Source organism: Triturus cristatus, chromosome 2_2 (genome assembly GCF_964204655.1).
Source record: "Triturus cristatus chromosome 2_2, aTriCri1.1, whole genome shotgun sequence".
NCBI lineage: Eukaryota > Metazoa > Chordata > Amphibia > Caudata > Salamandridae > Triturus > Triturus cristatus.
In genome coordinates this window covers 292061569-292083225 of record NC_140582.1, presented here as the reverse complement: position 1 = coordinate 292083225, position 21657 = coordinate 292061569, and the positions used below count along the sequence as shown (strand labels likewise).

The 21657-nt window shown below is 45.8% G+C and overlaps 1 protein-coding gene across 1 annotated transcript in view; it reads left to right on the top strand.

Moving 5' to 3' along the window:
* The window catches only part of TEK (TEK receptor tyrosine kinase), a 542264-nt gene that overhangs the window by 420409 nt on the left and 100198 nt on the right, over positions 1 to 21657 (top strand). The window contains exons 17-18 of the mRNA XM_085641331.1: positions 8666 to 8856; positions 15622 to 15735. Of these exons, the coding sequence (XP_085497457.1) occupies positions 8666 to 8856; positions 15622 to 15735 (305 nt within the window). The remainder of the gene's footprint in view (positions 1 to 8665; positions 8857 to 15621; positions 15736 to 21657) is intronic.

Here is a 21657-nt window from a genome sequence, read left to right as displayed (position 1 = left end):
GGGGGAGGGGCTAGAGCAAAAAAAAAAAACTGTGACCATGAGGTTGAACACAGGCCCCTACAGCGGACGCCTTCCACTAAGCCACCAGACCCGGCATTCACACACATCTGTCTGTCTATCTATCTATCTATCTATCTATCTATCTATATCTATCTATCTATCTATCTATCTATCTATCTATCTATCTATCTATCTATCTCGCTCTGTCTCCCTCCCTCTATCACTCTCTCTCTCTCTCACTCTCCCTCTCTCTGTCTCCCTCTCTCTCTATCTCTCTCTCTCTCTCTCTCTCTCTCTCTCTCCCTCTGTCTCCCTCACTCTGTCTCCCTTTCTCTCTCCGTCCCTCTCTCTCTCTGTCTCCCTCCCTCTGTCTCTGTCTCCCTCTGTCTCACTCAGTCTGTGTCTCCCTCCCTCTCTCTGTCTCCCTCCCTCTCTCTTTCTCAGTCCATCCCTCCCTCTGTATGTCTCCCTCCCTCTTGTCTCCCTCCCTCCCTCTGTCACCCTCCCTCTGTCTCCCCCTCTGTCTCACTCACTCTGTTTGTCTCCCTCTCTCTCTGTCTCCCTCCCTCTCTCTGTCTCCCTCCCTGTCCCACTCTCTCCTTCCCTCTCCCTCTCTCCGTCTCCCTCCCTCTCTCTCTCTCTCTCCCTCTTCCTCTCTCCGTCTCCCTCCCTCTCTCTCTCTCTCTTTCTCTCTGTCTCCCTCCCTCTCTCCCTCTCCGTCTCCCTCCCTGTCTCCCTCACTCTGTGTCTCCCTCACCCTCTCCCTCCCTCCCTTTCTCACCATCTCCCTCCCTCTGTCTCCGTCTCTCTCCCTCCCTCTGTCTCTCTCCCTCTTGTCTCCCTCCCTCTTGTCTCCTTCCCTCGTGTCTCCTTCCCTTTTGTCTGTCTTGTTCTTGTCTGTCTCTGTCTCCCTCCCTCTGTCTCCCTCCCTCTCTCTCTGTCTCCCTCCCTCTCTGTCTCCCTCTCTCTGTCTCCCCCCTCTCTCTCTGTCTCTCTCTCTCTGTCTCCCTCTGTCTCACTCACTCTGTTTGTCTTCCTCTCTCTGTGTCTCCCTCCCTCTGTTCTCCCTCTGTCTCCCTCCCTCCCTCTCCCTCTTTCTCCCTCCTTGTTGTTTGCCATAGACTCATGTGCTCCACACCTAAAGCAAATTCACTGAAAATATATGAAATCCTTAACTTGACCCTTTTCTTGTTTTCTGTACTTTATTATGTGTACCATACCATTATGCTTAGATCTATGAATACTGTCCTTTTTACTACCTCCACACCAGCCTGACTATGTTCACATGACTTGCCAATAGTTACCACTTCCATGCAAGAGGGATCATCTTTTTTCCGAAATCTTTCCTTCACCTTCTCTATACCCCACCCCAGCATAAGCTGGCCTCTTAAAAGTTCATCATTATTCATACCAAAATTACACATAGAAGCAAGCTTTATCAGCGCCGTCATATATTCTTGTACTCTTTCTCCACTTCTTTGCAGTCGTTTACCAAAATGATACGTTTTCAACATGGCTGAATTTTTTCCAAGCAAATGTGGACCTCGTTTTTTAAACAAACGTCATACTCATTCAACCCGAGAGCCTCCTCAGATGACAAATCCGGTCAATGTTGTGAAACTTCCTGAACTGCTGCTAAACAATGCATCAATAATGACGTGTTCCGTTCAGCGCTCAAAGAAGATCCAAAAATCGAGGCATAATGAGAAAATACCTCTTCAATTTGCCATTTTGAAACACAGGTTTCACTGGATTGGAGAAGAAGAAGAATGGGGGAGGGCGAACATTCTGCGTTTTAATTGACATTCTAAATCACTATACAAGCAAGAACGCACCGTTATGGGGCTAGATGCCGAAGGTTACAACCCAGCTGAAGTGAAATGCGAGTGTAAAGTTCTGAACTCTTAAGATTGGTGTTAAACACTAATTTCACTATTGGAAAACCCCCTAAAATGGTTGCCATTTGTTGGAAGATTACTGCATTGTTATATGAAGAACACCAAAGCACATTGGGTTGTGCTGCTTCTACCTCCGCCCTACAATTGTGCAGAATCAAATATTAGTGAAAGCAGGCACCGACATCACTACGCTTGTCCAAAGATACTTTCCCAAATCGAAATGGCAGTGGCCTTTGCGCGTCAGGATGATGTCAGGACGTTGAGGTTTGAAGTGCAGAGCTCCTCCTTGTCTGCAGGAGTGTAACCCAGGAGAGCTCGAGTGAAAGAACGCCACAGGTCATGGTGATACATCTTGGCCACAACAGAAGGTAGTTTAAAAGATGCCGTGATGAGATGTGTTTAGCAAAGTTTTGAAAACTTTTTTATGCAACACGTCTTACTGAGTAAAGATGTTGTCGGATTCTGCTCCCTTCCTCTCCCTCTGTCTCCTTGCCTGTCTCCCTCTCTCTCTTTCTCTCCCTCTCTGTCTCCCGCTCTCTGTCTTCCCCCTCTCCCTCTCTCTCTCCCTCCCTCTTTCGCACTCTGTCTTCCTTCCGCTGTAAACTCACCCGCTGCTCTCACTAGCTGCTGCACCCCCCTCACTTCACCCTGCTGTCCCTGTCACCTCACTCCGCGCTGAGACGGCTTCCCTGGAACACACACAGCCGCCGCACCCAAGTACTTCACAGGTCTTTTAAAGACCATTCACTTGTTAATAAGGCTTTGTTGAATTTCACCTCTTCTTAGCGCCCCTGCATCTCCACTCAAAAGCGCCCCTGCATCTCCACTCAATCAGAGTGGAGATGCAGGGGCGCTAAGAAGAGGTGAAATACAACAAAGCCTTATTAACAAGTGAATGGTTTTTAAAAGAATCGCCCGGAGCTATAAAAAAAAACGAGGTATGTTGCCTGCAAGGTCCGCGGGCCGCCAAGGAAGGCTTGCCGGGCCGCTGGCGGCCCGCGGGCCGTACTATGAGTACCCGTGCCCTAGAGCATCCCAATAGAAGCCCAGGTTCTGGTGTCAAGGACATTAAACCTGGGATGCTATTGGAATTCTCTAGGGCATATTATCAAGCCCCTTATCGCTTATCAATAATGTTTGCGCCGTTCTTGATAAAATGGCCCCAGGTTTCTTAAGGGGCCTGCGCTTTTCTATAAAAAACAAAGTGCGAAGGAGGCAATGAAGATTACATTTGGGTTAAATGTCCCTTTGAAAATATAGATTTTAAAAATCATTTTTGAAAGATGCTGTGATGGCTACTGCTCTCAAATGAGGATCCAGCGAGTTCTAGAGATGAACGCCCTTTGCTCTGTATTGAGGGGAGCAAATCAAATTTCGTTGCTGAACCTTTTTGGCACAGGCTGCAGAGGAGACACAAGGCTTGGAGGGACATGAGACCATCTGCCCAAATTAATCCGAAAATTAGACTGAATTTTTTTTTCTTAGTTCCATCATCATCCAGAGGAGTTCTTTAGGTGCTGAAGTGATGTGGTCAGGGTTGTTCACATTGAGCCAGACTACTACTGCAGATGGTTCTGTATTCTTTGGATTTTCTGTATTTCCTTCTTTGAGCTGCAGATGTAAACTATATTGCAATAGTCCAGCAGATGAACCAGGGTTCTTGTGGACTCCATTTCCAATCCTACCCTCTATAATTGTATATTGTATATTATATATTATATCTGTGCAACGTAAAGATTCTGACCTTTTAGCTTCCTGAAACTCAATCTCCACTGACTTATTCTTATGGTCTTTCTATATTTAAGGTTGATCTAAAATTATCACTTTTTAAGCAAAGGAAACACTGAGGATTTCTTCCTTTTAATCCTATTTTGCAACCCCATCCCCTTTGCCATGTCCCAATGTCAACTATGTGCCTATGTAAATATAAATGTTGCTAGATGTATTAATTTGTGTAGTACCTTGTAACGCATGAAATGTCGTGCACTAGTAACCCTGTTTATGTTATCTACTTCACTTTTCATTTTATTTTGGATTGGTAATCACAAATGGAAAGTAGTCACAAATGTCAGTCTGCTATTTGTTATATGGAAAGAAGGAAGCAATAACAAAAGTAGCGGTTCACATGCTAAAATATAAAATACGTCTAGAACGTAGATCTTTCTCAGGGCAAACAGCAAATCTTTGGAACTCACCACCCAAACCCCTATGAAAATAGGGTATCAATATGCTATTTGAGGACTACTGAAGACCTGGATGTTTCAAGTCCACAACCTCTAGAAGTTGTTCCTTAGATTCCCAGCCTTTATTGAGGTAGTGCCACGAAGCAATATTGAATTGCTTTTACATAACATGGACATCATTTAGGAAAGCACTCATATAAATCTACAGTATGTAAGGGACATATTTATATTTTACATATGAACTATATTTATATTTTTATATGTCCATGTTGGAAGGTAGTTTATTAGTAGGTGCAGGTAGGTACCCACAGCTAGTAATAATACCACAAACACCAATAAGGTCCAGTCAAGTCTCAATAAAATAATCATTGCACAACCCTTGGTAGCTTGGCTGACGAGCAGTCATGCTTAACTTAAGAGACAGGTGTGTAAAGCATTTAATATCACCAAAGCAATAAATAAGTAAAACACACAACACAATAAAAATCCAACACCAATTTATAACAAAAGAGAATATTCGTATGTTTAACATTACACCAAAATAACAAAAATTCAATGTATGGCACCAGAGATATGAATTTTTAAAGTTTATATTAAAAAGTGTACTTTCTAGTGCCTAAACGGGAAAAGCGCCAACTGCAGCTATCTGGTCACACTGGACCTAGATAAAGTCACATTTTCAGGCTGACCGCTATGGAACACGGGTCGGATCCGATGAACGGTAGGGCCCGGTCAGGTTTTTACCTAATGAGCTTTTTCTCTCGATGTCAAGCGATCGGGTCTTCGTATACGGATTTCGGTTCAAGGACGCCGGTCTGCTGCAGCATGATGCCTCGATGAGTCCTGGAGTTCTTTCTCTTCGTCATCGACGGCGAGGAGCTCCAGAACTTTCAGCGGGGCAAACCTGCATGGTCAGGTCGAGTCGGGGATTCAACGCCGTCAGCTTGACTCTCGTCGTTGGTGCCGGTCTTCTCATGGAGCGTTTCCACAAAACTTTCAAGAAAGTTTCGCTTAAGGTTTCTTGATACATGAAAGGGGTCCACAGCACCAACCAAGGGTTCAGAAGATCTGGTTTGCCTCTTGAGCAACTCCCACAATTCACCTCGTGAATCCAAGTAAAATCGAGGTGAAGAGTGCCAGCTGGAGTTGTCCTTGTTGTTGATGTTGCAGGTACCTTCTTCCAGCACTTTTCTACCTTTTGCTGATCAGTGAGTCCACTCTTTGTCCTTTAAGACAGGCAAAGTTATTTTGTTGTGAAGCCTTGATTGTGCAGCATGTTCAGGCCATATGAGTGCAGTCCTTTCTTGTGCAGTCCAAGGGTCCAGCAGGGCAGTCCTTCTTTTTCAGATGGTTCAAGGCAGGTGCATTGCAGTTCTCCCGTATTTATTCGATATTCTAGGCTGGCAAGGGGGTCACCCCAACCAATGGGGTTCAAGTTGCCACCCTATATATGACCATTACCTGGAAAGTGTAACATATTTCTGTTCCAGAATGCACATCTCAGCAAAATTCAAAATGTCAAAATCAAAATTCAAGTTCAAGTCTGGCTAACCCAACCCACAGGTGTGGCTAACTTTCCCTAAACTCGCCTTTGAGCCCTTCTCCTTATCTAATTAGAGGGGGTTTACACCTGGTTGGGGATCAAGGAAATGCGGTGGGCCTGGTCCCGGTACTACCTGGTCTTCTCCCTTTGAAGACTAGTTTATATCCTCAGCCCCCTTCCTGTCCTGACACCTGCAGGCAGCAGATATACTCCCACTAGATGGCTGCATTGTTTCAGCCCCAGGCCTCTTCACACCTAATCAGGGAGCAACTTGGATCAGGCAGTCAAAGGCTGGCCAATCAGAAGAGGCTGCTACAGGGCTATTTTAAGTAATTTTAGGAAAGCAGGTTCTAAAACTACTTTCCTACAATAGTTATAATAAATCCGACCTTGGCAAGTTGTTGGATTTATTGTTTATTATTGTGATGCTTTTAATTATTTTGTTAACTGACTCCTGTCAAAAGTTAGACTTTATTAAACTTTAATAAAGCCTTCCTATGTTAGTCTATGGAGCTAGCAGCACTACAATGGGGAAAAACGACTTTGGCTGTTTTTCCCTCACCAGGGCATATAAAACATATTTTATAATGTCCCTGCTGTCAATTACAAGGCACCCTATCCTTGGGGTATCTAGGGCAGATCTTAGGGGTAATAAAAAGGTAGTGTTGCTCTTTCGAAGTACTTTTAATTCCAAAGTTGAATTTCGACCCAGTTTTATTTTAAAACCAGCCTGTAGAGCAGGGCTGGCTTTAAAATGACACCAGACACCACAGCAGTGCACACTTAAGTGCATAAAGTCTCCTGAGGTCTCTAAACATACATGCCTTCCCATATACCAGGGACTTACAGGTAGGTTGTCTGAACCAATTGTAATTACACCAATCACCATATACCTTTTAAACAGAGCACTGGCCCTGAGCCTAGTGGCGGCTCCTCCACTAAGGCAGAGGAGCATTGCCCCACTGCTTCAGCTGCAATCTAAATACAAAAATAAAAATGATACTAACGTTTGTTGTATTCAGCTTGCAACTGAAGCCAGGTGTGCGGGACTGGGCTCCCCGCGTCACAGGGGGAAGAGTTGTGGCAGCACCTTAAGTGCGCATGACACTTTGGTCGGCCGTCTCGGGCTGGCCAAAGCATGATGCACACTCTGTATGTTCTCCAAGCAGGCTGTATTACAGCCTGAATGGAGAACATGCACAGCCTGCCAGCCCCTGTCTGAGCGCCAAACCACAGTGCTCAGACCAGTCACAACGCTGCTAAGGCAGCGTTGTGATTGGTCAGGGGATTCTGGGAGGCTGTATGTTTCCTGCAGAGAGGAGTACGGAGAAAGTAAAGATGGTGGCCAGCGGTCAAGAGGGAAGTGCTATTTTTTTATTATTCCTCCCCTACCTCATTACCCTTCCCCCCCTCCTCACCCACGGTCGGAAGCAGCCGCTACTGCCTGTCCCTAGTAAGCAGAGCCCAAGGCACATTCAGAGTCAGTAACCACCAGTATCAGTAAAAGAAAATAGCGGTGACCATGGCAAAAAGGCTGACTTTCCTACAGTCTACATTTACTTTTCAGGTAGAGAATAAAATGTTACAGAACATGCTCTGTCACACTATGATCCTGATCTAGAGTTTGGAGGATGGTTTAATGTCTGTCAGGTTGACTGAGTACTTTACTCTGTTGTCCTGACAGACACTCCATCCACCAAATTTAGGGATGTCTGTTGCCCTATGGACATCTCTTTACATTGGTAGAAACCACCATCACTGCAGTTTCTATAAAACTTTAAACAGTTTGACAGATAGCTCTGTTAAACATGATAGTAGTTGTAAAACTTTTCCAAAGTTTAACATTTTTTTAAAACAAACTATCAAAGTGAAAGTTTGCTTCTGGAAAGTGGAAAAGTAACAGCCCCCACACCATTGGGTTTTTGATTCCAATGGACATGTGAGTCATTTTTTTATTTTTACTGTCCGCCACCTCCCAATTTTACCTGGCGGCGACGGACAGCAAGAAAAAAAAGCCATCTGACAGCCCACTTCTGCCCACTCTATAGTGGGCAGACTCCATTGGGCGATTGGAGGAGAATGTAAGTGACATGGGGGCATATCAGCAACAACCGGCGATAATTATCGCTAAGTGCACTTAGCGCTAGGATAATTATCGCCGGCTAGCGTGGATTTTTATCGTTGAGATAGCGTGCTATTAGCAACGCTTATCTCAAAAGCGATAAAAATCCTCACGCTAACTGCCTAACGTGAGATTATCGCTGGAAACCCAGCGATAATCTCACGCAATGTGGTGTTAGCTTGATGATAGGGACTCACAAACTTAGCCATGATATCCACCTTCAATAGGATATCATGGCTAAGTCAGTCCTGAAGCAGGCGTAAGTAAAGTAGCGATGACAGGGGTTATCGCTACTTTTCTTGCCGCTATGCTTCATAGCATGGAGCTTGATGATAGGAGAAATGTCGCTTAGCGACATTTCTCCTGTCATGTCAGGTCAGGAACGCCCACTTTGCATCTCATTAGAGATGCAAAGCTGGGCGTTAGGAATTCCTAGAATTAGTTAGCGTGAGCTTGCTAATTAGGCGATAAAATTATCGCCGCTTTTCGTCCGAAAACGGCCGCAAAAGCGGCGATAATTCTATCGCCTCACCTTGCTGATATGCCCCAGAGTCAGATAGGCTCCATTGTCTGCCTGGGTCGAAATCTGTCAGGAGACCGAAAACTTAGCGGAGAGGGTACTCTGTTGCAATTGCGACGGAGTTCCCTCTCTGCCAAACTCTAAATCAGCCCCTAACTCTGCAAATTACTTTATGAGCTGCACAATGCGTTATATCTCATTATTAATATGACTTTGTGTCAAAGAAACAAAATATTACTCAATGCTGGGAGACTGTTAAAATAGTCACAGTAAACATGTATGTTTATGTTAGAAAACAACTGATTGTTTTATGGAAAATCCGGGTATCGCACCATTGCTCTGAGACTTCTTTTTTCTTACTACTTATTTGTGTTAAAGAAGTATTCCATTTCTCACTAGGTTATTTGTACCTTGCCATTGAATATGCCCCCCACGGGAATTTGCTGGACTTCCTCCGGAAGAGCCGGGTGCTAGAGACCGATCCAGCCTTCGCCATTGCCAACAGCACGGCCTCCACTCTGTCCTCTCAGCAGCTCCTGCACTTTGCTGCTGATGTCGCCAGAGGGATGGATTATCTGAGCCAAAAACAGGTATGCACAGGTAGGAGCCCAGGTTTTAGTGGCCGCCGTCGGAGAGTGCTGCTATGTGTGGGGGAATCAGAACTATCTCTTGGTAACGTTATCCTCTTACTGCTGAGAGAGGGCCCATTTGTGGGCTTTTTGCTTCAGAGGGGCTCGTCACTGGGAAACCCCCTGGGAGAGCACAGGGATGGACATACTTGTAAATAGGGGGCCCACTGTATTGTAAATGGATTTATATAGCGCTTACTGCCTCTGACAAGGAGTTGCAGCTCTTAGTGCAATCTGGTCTCTACACCTCAACACCCACTTGTTCCTCTTTCTCACAGCAGTCATCAATGACATCCCAGTATGTACATTTAAAGGAATGCGATGTCAATCAATCAATCAATCAAATAACTTTATTCGCATTTGATATATGCATAAAAGTACAGAATAAAATGTTCCTAATGACGTTTGATCGAAAAGAGATCTAAAATAACATATTAATTAATTTTAAACTATGTCCATTAAAATAACGATATTTACAGATAACCTCATAGCTAAAACCGACATCAAATTTGTCAACTATTGCACCTTTTTAGGTGCTCTGGCGATGATCTGTTGTAGGTACTATACGGAGGAGAAGCCCCACCCGAATTTTTCATTGGCTTGTGTCTTTGTCCTTCGTAAATGCTGGCGTTTGATTGCTTAATAGGCTTGTTAGCCCTTCCTTAGTAGGGCTTTGTCTTCATTTGGAACCTTCCATGGCTACTGGCCGCTTTACTTGGTTGTTACACAGTAGGTGTACTTTTTATTTATTGAATTTCTCCTACTTTAGGCACGATGACGTGCTTCACTTACATTCAGCGGGCCATGCCCGCTTTCACTTTCCCAGCAGCCGCTTGTTTGCAATGCCATAGGTCTCGCATTTAAATGCGAGACCTGTAGAATTGCAAATATTTTTATCTTTCACTTGGTAGCTTCCCAAGAAATGCACTGAGTTAGCAAAAATTATCAGTCGGTAGCGGGACTGTCCGCGGTTGGAAACCAAAATAGAAATAAACAAGAAAAAAACGTAACATCTGTAAGTGAGGCGAAGGGATCACTCAGTATGTATGGGCGATTAAAAATGGCATCCACATTCACTGGCTGCAGCTGTGAATGAAAAGTTAAATTCCTCAGCCTCGTCCACTACTGTTTAAACACTTTAGCAGCAGTGGACGGGTTTAAAGTGTCAGCACAGCAAGACATTACAACGAAGGGACAGCGTGGCACTATAAAGGGGGCTTTGTGTTATTGTCTCGCGCCACGCTAACCACACTCTAGACAACGGGCCTTATGTTTGGTGTATGGTTCAACACACACTCTTCTGAGACTCCGAGGCGTGCGACCCAACGCTCTGTATTAACAGGTAGCGCCTTCTGTTTGGCTGCTCTGAGAGGCGCACCTGCAAAGAAGTTTCAGAAAACCCCCTGCTTATCCCGCGCAACCCTTGATCTTTGCCTCCCATCAACAATCACTTAGTTTGAGAGAACAGCGGCCAAGTCACCGCTATTTCAGAATTCGGAACCAAAAATGAAATGGGAAATAGGAAATTCACACTCGCCCTGCTGGCAGCAACCAGTGTCACATGATGTAAACCATTAGATTGGATGTGGAAAGAGACCACTGACTCTGAGCAAACCTGAGATAACCCGGGTTTGGCTAAAATGCCAGACCTGGGGCATTTGCGCATATCTACAGAAATATAGGACATCCGCCACACTCCTGAGACTGTACCAGGACAAAAGAAACACGCAGTCATTTAAAACACTCAACAGTACCTCGCAACGTCCGACGACCATGGCGCCACACTTCTGAGATTTAATTCTGGCTTGGGTGAGCCCCCAGGTAAAACTGTGGGGGACCTCCCTCTTGGTAAAATTTTGGGGGACCTCCCACTCTGGGCAAATACTTCTAAAATCCCTAGCAACAAGTCAAACTGTTTAAGAAAATGTACTCGTTTAGACTCGAGAAATTACAGAAATGCAAGGTTTTTAAAATAAATGAAGACGAGCTTTGTTTACATCGTCAGAGCAGCAGCCAGGAAATATACATGCACTCGTGTGAGTAGGGGTGCAGTGTACATGAGGGAAAGCGGGGCATTGGAAAAGGTGTTCTAGTGACTAAGTTGTGGGCTGGTAACCTGGAGACCCTGACTCAAACCCTTAGCTCAGCACACTTGATGGATGGTCAGTGGCTCTGGAAAATGACTTTGTATACCAACGTCTCAAACTGTATTTTTATGGTTACAAATGAGAAATGTAAAATATTTACAACGTACTCAGTTGCGAACCCCACGACCACAGAGCGTTACTGAGCGGACTTAGAAACAAAGTAGGCCCCGGCACCAAAATAAAAGTGGCACATATTAGCGAATCAGATAGCTTAATTAGTGGCCCATGTTTGCAATTAAAGTCAATTTGAGGCAATTTTTAACTTTTAAAGTAGAAGTGTTTTGCGCGGTATGGGTGACTGCATGCATCTATGCTTGCTGTAGGCAATGTTTGTTTTGACATCAGGGAAATCATCAGTAAAATCCCACCAGCGGGACCATAAAACAGGCCCACCAACACTCAAAATAAAAACTGCTCACACACTGACCTGTCATGCTAGCCCGTCGGGCACTGCCTTATTGCCTATAGGCCATCCATGCTCTGAGGCCACAGCAGGTTGTAAATCATCACTAAGGGGCATATTCACAAGGACTCATCTCCGAATTATCTCCACCTCAACGCATCAAAAGTGGAGATAGATCTAACACCCCATTCACAAGCTGGTGCAAACTGCAGACATCGCCAGTATTCCCGCGATAACTACCCCAAAATCTATCTCCATGGCGGACACCACCAACTAATCCTAATGAGATACAGAGTAGGCGTTCCCGTGCAAAAACACACGAAAAAACCACATCACCACTTTCACAATAAAATGCCAGATCCGTGATGCGAGTCAAAAACATGCGATAAGCCGCGTTAGCCTCAGGTATTTAACACCTGCCTCAAGTAGGTGTAAAGACGGACGACTACCTGCAGTAGGCAACGGAGCCCCGCCCACAGCCACACCCGAAGAACAAACAACGCCATGGAGCTACTCATCATGCAGCTCGGAGCCCCAACAGGGCCAAAACACCCAGGACCTGGACCCCTCCCCCCCGGACCACCACAGAGGCAGCACAGAGTAAGACAACGGACCTACCGAAAACGCACCACTCTCACAGACCTAACGCCAGAGGAAGTCATTGCCCACTACAGGTTCAAAAGGACAACCATCCTCCACATCATGACCCACATCGCTCACAGGCTGACGGTCCCAACACAGCGGAGAACCAACATCCCTCCGCAGACAAGGCTGTGCTGCACCTGTTGGCCTCTAGTACCTTCCACCCAAACCTGCCAGATTCGGAGGGGCCTCACAGCCAGCCCTATCAAAGTTCATCACACCTGTCTTGGATGCCATCCTCAGCTTCATTCCCCAGTACCTTCACTTGCCCAACACTGTGCAGGAACAGCTGGAGACAAAGCAAGGCTTCTACGCCATAGCCGGATTCCTGGCCGTGTTAGGGGCAATTGACTGCACACATGTCCCACTTGTGCCCCCTGCGGATACCGCACACCACTACCACAACAGAAAGCACACGCATTCCATCAATGTGCAGGCAATAGTGGACTACCGGGGACTCTTCACCAATGTCGTCGCAAACTACCCCGGCAGTGTGCACGATTCCTACATCTTCCGACAGTCCATCATCAACCAGCGCTTCCAGGATGGCACATATGGAACTGGACTGCTCGTTGGTAAGGGCAAAATCAACACATCACACACCCCAAGGCCACCAACACACAAAGCACAACTGTGGGAATGCATACGTGACCAAACCACATACATGTTAAACAACACGAGCACCTACCAGACACGACAACACCTCTCCATGGTCATCCTGGGGCACCCCTGCACGCATACAGACATATCATGGCACCACAGCCACACAACAGCTGAACATGTGGAGATGCAGAATGCAGCCTGTGCGGAGGATGCAAATGACCCGTGCATGGGAATGTACACAATGACAAGTGAGGCGTGGATGTGCAGGACAGACATGGGTATGCAAACCACAGACATGTCTACGCAGACCACAACTGCTGGTGACTGGAGAGTAGTGAGCAGTGGACGCAACCATGTCACCCCAGGACGTGGGTCAGATAGCAGAAGTGTTGCACGCTGCGTCCCCCCCTGTGTGCATGAGCGTAGTGGGTTGGCCCTGTGTACACCAGGGCTGCGCAGGGGGGTGGTCCAAAACCCCCATTGAGCAGAGCGTGGTTCACTCCATGGAAAGACAACGTCACTGACAGTGCGGCGCCTCGCGGCCTGCCATGAGGCCCACGCCGTGAGCAGCGGGGCCTGCGACCCTGTGCGCCTGCTGCACCCCAGGACGCTGAAGCACAGACCAGGCCTGCCCGCCCCAGCGCACCAGGGCCGCACTGCTCACCTGCCGACACCGTTGTGTGTCAAAGAGGGCCCACCACGTGCCGGTGCAAGCACCAAGCCCCAGTCTCGTGACCTCCGCAGACCATCGCTGGCCCCCCCAACGCTGGCCCACATCACTCCTTTCTTATTAACATACTCTGCCGGCGCCCTCTTCGGCCCAGTAGGTCCCACATGTGGAACTGTGTCCTGAGTCCAGAATGGCAGTGACCCCAAGTCCGTGGCAGCAGCCACAGCACCAGACTCCCTTCGATCACTGAGGCATAATTCCGTATCGCAGGTCTGCGACACATGGTGCCACTAACCCTGTTCAATGCAAGCCGGTGACACGTGGTGCCACTAACCCTGTGCGCCATGAGTGACCGTCATCCTCCGGCGGGACATCGTTGGTATCTGAGCCTGTGGCCTGGGGGTTGTCATCAGCAACGGGCAGGTACGGACTTGGTGTCTGGCATGGGTCTGTGGCATTCGTATCCGCCATGCTGCCGAGCACAACTGGCATGTGCCATCTGCATCATGCCCTGGGGGTAGACCTCCCATTCTCCCCCGTGACACTCTGCCGAAGGCACCTATGGCACATGCGAGGTCCTGCTCTGCCCTCATGACCCTACCCCAGTCTCCCGCAGGTCAGCGTCCAGTGGCGGTGGACCCGTGTCGGCCACTGTGCATCTGGGGCCACTAGCCCTGTGCCTGATGACTGTTGGAGTTGTTGCCAGCACCAGCTACTCCCTAAGGGCTGGTTTACACTCTCCTCACACACAGCCAGCACAGGCGTCACTGGATTAGTGGGCCTGCCATCACATCCTGCCGAACCAACTATTGACTCTTTTCTCCCTGCACTGTCAAGGTGATCAAGGATATGCACTCTGCCCTTGGATGATGACACCCCTCCGAGACCCGAACACACCCGCCCAGAGACAGTACAATGCGGCCCACATACGCACCAGGGGTATCGTTGAATGCACATTTGACGTGTTGAAGTCACGTTTCAGGTGCCTGGACAGCACAGGTGGAAAGCTCCTGTACAGCCCGGACATCGTGTGCAAGATGATCGTTGCATGTTGCACAACATCTGTTTTTGTACCAATGCCCCATGGATCCCAGTTCCAGAGGTACCGGACGGTGATGGTGACGATGGGGCAGGTAGCCCGCATCCCCCTGAAGCTGCGGCGGAAATGGCCCGTAGGAACACCCTCATTGACACTTACTTCTCATAAGCACGTCACATTGTCGCCGTCCATGGCAATCATGGGACAATACAAGATGTCCAATTGCACAGCATGTGTGATTAAAACATATTTGCAGGTTACAGGTTGTACTTGTACATTGTCATGTTACATTTTCCTGCGGTTACAGATGACATTTGCCATGTTGTGCACATTTGCGGAACCAGTTGTGTCCTGTGTTCTGTTGTGGAGGTGTTGCTGTTTGTACCGAGATGTTGTCAATGTCAAGGTGCCCTTCTGCTTATGAGCGTATGCTGCACGGTGGGTGAGTCGCTCCTGCGGCTCTGATTTGTCTGCCACTGGTCTCTTTCTTGAGGTGTGCCTGTCGGTTCTGTTCTTCCACGGTGCTTGGATGTTGTGGGGTACATGTTGTCCTCTGCAGTCGGTCAGGGTGCATCCATGGTACTCCGCAGTTGATGTCTTATTTTTCTCTGGCATTTTCCGTAGGCTGTTCGTGTGCTTTTTCCCACATTACGCTTGCTGCTCTCACGCTGGTTGTCAGTTTTCTTATTGCGCTTTGGCCCATCGCAGGTTTTTTTGTGTTGTGGTTTGTGTTTTTATCTCCATCAAGGTGGCTGTATCGCGGACATTGCCCTCGGTGTCAGCAGACTATCGCATGGTACCGCCTTCTTGTGAATTCCACGTTGACACAGGGTCATTTTCCCGCGATAAGCTGCGATGTGTAAAGTTGCGTTAACATTTTTTGGTGTTGTTTATCACACGTTCTTGTGAATATACCGCAAAACTGTCCCTTGCATCGCTGTCAAAGGCCTTAACCAACACTACATCCTAACCATCACACTTCCACATCTGTGACGACCCGGACTATTCCAGGGTGACCGAAAGCTTTTATTAATGTATATTATTAAATAATTAAACATTCTGCTGATGTACTTTGTTAAAAAGAAAGTGCCACCACATACATGGTGGACAGTCGTAATTGTGTGCCAGAGTTATGCCAGAAGTGTCAGAGACCAGCTGAGGTAAACGTCTGGCACAAATTAAGCACTGCATACTTACACATTGTTTTGTTTTTATATCTTAGTTTATTCATCGGGACCTGGCAGCTCGAAACATTCTGGTTGGTGAGAACTATGTTGCGAAAATAGCTGATTTCGGATTGTCAAGAGGGCAGGAGGTTTACGTGAAAAAGACAATGGTAATGACTGGCTCTTGCTGTTCAATGGTATTCTTGATTATAGAGGTTTTCTAAAAAAATCAGCACTAGAGTCCTAGGTTTACCTACATGCAGCCAAAACTGATGTACTGCAATATTTGTTTGTAAATGTTTAGCCAAAGTTGGACTCACAATACATTAAAATTAATGTTATGTTGCCTTGACAGGGGCTAGGAATACATGGAAACAATTTCATGCATTTATATTGGTTCCACTGCCGTAGGATTAAGGACGGAGATCTCTGGGAATCCCATGAAAGGACTAACTTTACAAGGAAGCTATAATGCAGTTTCAAATTGTTAATGTAGGAAAATCTTAATTTTATTAAAGGGACAGAAGCAAATATTATTCTTTCTTTTTCTTAAAGCAGTCAGTCATAAAGGATATATAGATCATATGCTATATTTAAGAAAAACTACAACACCCACAAGCGTTAATGCTGTAATACGGTAAACATCATCTAACACAAATACTTTTCCCTGCAGGGAATTACAACGCGATCTTCACAACAACCGCGTTGTAACAACGCATACCATTACTCCGCAAGTCGGAACAACGACTTGCAGAGGGGGCAGAAGGTGTTGGATTTAAAATCCAACACCTTGCCTACTGTTGCACATACTGGAGTTGGAATAGTAAATTATACTATTCCAACATCCCCCCCCCCCGCAATTCGTTTTTACAAATTGTGGGGTAATGGTATCCGTTTTTAAAACAATTTGGTTGTAACAACCGCGTTGTAATTCCCTGCGGAGAAAAAAAGCGGAAAAAAGAGGTATTTTCATCTAATACTAATGTGAGTGACCCAGGCGTCTCATCTGTGTACTTTATATTGACCACTGCATGTCATCTTTCTTGGTGCTGCAGGTTTAGTTTATTTATGTAGAAATGGAAGCATGAAGATGAAAATACAGGTGAAGATTAGTAGCAGAATCATGATCCTTTCTGAGACTTTTGAATAACCTTCAGGTCGATTGTGGAACTGTTAATTGTCACCCTGAACAAATAAAACAACAATTAATATCCCCAAAAGAGGGAGGGATAACATATCGATTAGTCAGATAATCAATTTCAAGAGGTGGGATAATACTCGCCTCCATACCTTTATTAAAATTAGGGCTTTCTTACATTATCATTTGGAGAATCTGCATTTTAAGTCAGGACCGGAGGTTCCAATGTTACTTATCTATAGCGCGTTAATAAGAGCAAAAGAAACATGAATAACTGGTATGCAATAAAAAGCTTTAAAGGTGTATGCTCGGTACCAATCAGCCTCTCTGACAATGTCTTCCGTTCTATCCCTGGTCCAGAAAACCTTTGGAGTCATTGCACTTCTGGACAAATGAGCTCCACAAACAGAAATAATAATTCCTGCTTAGGACATGACCCACTTAACGAACTTGGCTAAGTTTGCTGAAGTGAAATGAGAAGTTGATCCTGAGGTGCTGTGAGAGCGAGTGTTCGGGGCTCATATTTGTTTCAAACATCTTATAACACGGAGATTAAAGTGATCTGGCAAAGGCGTTACTCCACTGAAGAGGTGAATGTTTTCATTCTCTTTGTGGTTGAGAAGAAAACACAAAAGGCAGTAAATCACCCGGACAAAAGGTGCAATGCTTTTACCACAGACATCCTGTTGATTGAGATCAAGCACAGTGACATTGTTAGCATTGCAGTCAAAGTTTTGTTTTAAAAGCTAAAAAAGATTTATCAGGTGATGAAACAAAGTTAAGATAAATTGTATATCTTATAGAGAAGTACATTTAGGGGTCAGAGGCATACTCAATCTTATACCACAGAGTATTTTGCAAATTAGTTTGGGTTCCACAACTGGTTTTTCTGTTATTTATTTATTACGTAATAAAATTGTACATCTGTGAATATTTTCTTCTTTATTAGACTTTCCGGAAGGTTCTCCTAGGAAACCTGCAATGAAAGAGATATTTGCCAAAAATGAGATTGGAATTTGATGCCACTCACCAGCAAGTCAAAGAAAGGCCAAGCTCACCTGTAAACGTGTGAAGTTCCGGCTTTATTGATGAATTCAAGAGTGTTTGATGACAGTTCTGCGATAGACTAGCGAATCCCAAAAACTTCTAGGCCATGAGCTGAATATTGTCTGACATAACCAGACGGTGATCTTAACCCAGAGGGACCTGGAGGTGATATAGGAGATTGGACAACAGGATCAGAGTTCCTAATGACATTAGAAGCAGATCTGTGAAACCAAATCTGGGACGACCAAAACGGTGTGATTATCACTAGTGAGAATAATTTCCTCCTAATTTTGGAGAAACAATAAGAGATAAATAGGAATGCATATGAGAGTCGTTAATGCCAAGGATGGAGAAAAGTGTCTGCCGCTACAGCCATTGCTTCTGGTCTCCCACTTGAAAACTATGGAAGCTGGGTGTTGAGTCTGAATGCCAGGAGGAGACCCCAAAGTTTCTGAAAGCAGTGCAATACCGGTACATGCAACTGCCAGTCGCTGAAATCTCTGAGGTGGCAAGAGTATAAATCTGCTATTGAACATAAATGTCTCAGAGATATTCTGTTCCTACCAATATATGATGTTGAAGGAGTATTTTCAAAATTATTTAGCGAGGGGTTGTAGGATTTTTGACCTGCTGACTCGTAGGTATTTTACTACCATGGGATTGTTCATTCTGAGAAGAACTGAACAACGAGCACACATTTTCGGGAAACACTTTATCGCAAAGGAGACTGAAAGAAGCTCTACATAGTTTATGTGCATAGAAGCATCTTTCAGGGACCATGAGCTGCTAGTTGAGAACTGGCCACAGAAAGTCCGCCACCATGACGAACTTGTATTGGTTCTAACAGAAGATCTAGGGTGGTATTGAAAACTGGCCAGCCAGGTACAGCTTGGTTCCAATGATACACTGTGCATGGGACCCAAGTCTGGACATACCCGTCCCAATAAGTATACAAAGCAGTGATGGATGGAATGCTTGAATTAATCTCAATCACTTTTTTGTATACTTTGGTGTGTCGCCCTTTGTAGGGTGCATATGCCCAGACTAGGGTCCTGTGCACACTGAGTCAATGGAAACAAGCTGGATCAGGCTGAGGAGGCCATAACTAGGGTGAAACTGGTCCTGGGTTGCTTGTGTTCCAGTTCAGGGAGGACCTGGTTTGGCAGTTTGGGTTGGACTGTTCCAATTAGAGCAGGGGCAAGAATGATTTCATACAGCTGGGTGCAAACTGAGGTGGTATGATGAGCAAAATAATAATGGACTGGGATGCAGCCTGAGTAATCATCAGTGGCTGAAATTATTTCAAGCATTCCAACAATCACTTTTTTGTATACTTTTATGTGTTGCCCCAAGTGGGACGGGTATGCCCAGGCGTGGGTTCCGTGCACACTGTGCCACTGGAACCAAGCTATACCTGGCTGATGAGCTCATAACTAGGGTGGAACCGGTCCTGGGTTGCTCGTTTTCCACTCCAGGGAAGACCTGGCTTGGCAGATTGGGCTGGACTGCTCCGATTGGAGCAGGGGAAAGACGGATTTGCATATAGCTGGGTTGAAACTGAGGTCACATGGTGTGCAAAATAATGGTGGGTTGGGATGCGGCCTGAGTAATTACCAATGGCTAATCTAATAAGTCTAATCTTTAACCTCTTTAATGACCGCTGTCGAGCTATCTATTTTACCAATGATTATTTCCTTATACTTTAATATTGCGAGAAAGCGTGGGAAGGTATGGCAAGCTCAGAAAAAAAAGACGTGAGACAGCAGGAAAGCAAATGTAGAAGCCAAGGCGTTGGAGCTTTTAATACAATATGCCAAAGAAAATTATGCCCTTTCTGCGAATATCTCTGCAGATACTGGCAGGGTGGCTCATTGAGTAAAGTAACTGGGTGCTGACAATTGAGGTGATCAGCAGGACCAACTTGCCTTCGATCCTTCAGAGGGGCTGCTAAACTGGGGATCATGGAAGAATGGTCACGAGAGTAGGCAGGTAGACCATGGATTGGGGACATGTGGAGAAAAAAGCTGCTACACAATAGCCTGATGGAGCACCAAGTGTGTAGAGGAGAGTGTTATGTCATCCTTGAAGGGAGAAAACGACCACCTGTAGAAAAAAAGGGTAGTGGGGGAAATAGGAGATGAAAAAAGGAAGGAACAAGGTATCAGGATATCATGATTTTACCAAAAGCAGCCTGGAGTCAGCATACTTTACATAAGTGGACTGTGAGAAAGAGAATGTGGGAGAGAAAGATAATAGAGAGAGGCAATGAAGAGGAGGAAAGGACAGAAAGTGTGAGATGAGAGTGGCAGAAAAGGAAGTGGAGAGGGAATGAGGGAAAGAAGGCAGAAGAGGGAACAAATAATGAATGACAGAATCAATCAGAGAGGTGTGGGGACAGACGCAAGGAGAATGAAAGGAGGGTAGACTGAGAGGCAGAGACAGTCAGGGAAACAGACTGAGGCATGAGAACTGAAGAGTGAAAACCCTGTGTGTGAGGGCGTGATCTGGGATTTTTTTGCTGCTCCCTGACATAGCTACCCATACTTGTATCTCGAAGTCAGAGTCCAAGAAATGTAGAGGAACAAGTTACTTAGCTTCAGTAATGCTTTTCGGGTGGACACTCTAACAGCAGATTCCTCACATTAGAATACTCCCCAGGTACCAGACTGCGCCCTGAAACATTTTATAGCAATGTGTCTGCACACTGCTAGGTGGCACTGTACTTCTCTGCCCTTAACTCCACTCCACCCTAGAAGTGACAGACCAAAGGTGCATATAAGCGCCGTCCCTATGCGCTGTCAGTTTCTTATCATTTTCTTTTTCTACACCCTGAGATGATCTGCGTAAACAATCATTGGTACCAGTGTGCTGAAAACTAACTTGGGACCTTTTCAGAGGTTAAAAGGAGGCCACTCTGCAGAAAGGGGTGGTGAGGAATCCACACTGAGTCTCCACTAGAAACAGGGTTCTCAAACATAAGTAACATCTTCTGATAGATACTTCTAACCACAGATCCTTCACTTTAAAATAAATACCAAAGCAGTATCTCCCCAAGGTGGAGGTTTTGAGGAGTAGTATCAACCTAAAATGTTTTTCATGTCTGAGTGGATGAAATGTCTTTCCTGCTGGACATGGCTGTCATGGCAGGAGTGCCTCATGAACATGTGGACTGACACCTACATTGCAGCCTTGTAGCTGTCAAAGGATAGGTATTCTGCTGCCAATGCGGAGGTAGCAGCCTTCTGCCTGGTGAATGGGTTCTTAGACCTTCCGAAGGCAGCTTTCTTGGGCAGTGCATAGCACATCTTAATACCAGCGACTATTCACCTTTGCAGGCTACTCTTCTGAAAAGCCTTCCCTTTCTTCACACCAGAGAACCCCACAAAAAGTTTATCATCCTCTTGATGGTCCTGGGTATTATCAAATGTAAAAGCTTTAAACTCTTTTGGGGTCCAAGTGATGTAGCCTCTCCTTCTCTTTTGAGGGGTGAGGGTGACCAAACAACACTGGCAGCGTAATAGATTGCCAAATGTGGAAGAAGTTACAACTTTTAGCAAGAATGCCACTCGACTCCTCAGCACAAATTTGTCTGGGAAAAAGGAGGTGTAGGGCAGTGGGACTGAAAAGTCCTTGAAGTTCGCTCAAGAGACGAACTGACATGATCACAATGAGGATAACGGTCTTTAAAGTCAGGAGACGTAACGGTTTTGGAGGCAACGTGTGTCACACCTTTGATACATCTCATCACAGCAGGCGGTTTACACAAGGCTAGTCTGTCCAGTACATATATAAAGACCAAGAGGGCAGCAAATAGCTTTTATTAGTGCCCACAGCAACACCTTGCTGGGCCATTCATAAAACAAACAACAGGAGATCAGCAGAAATTGCCTGTAAGAGGTCAGTTTTG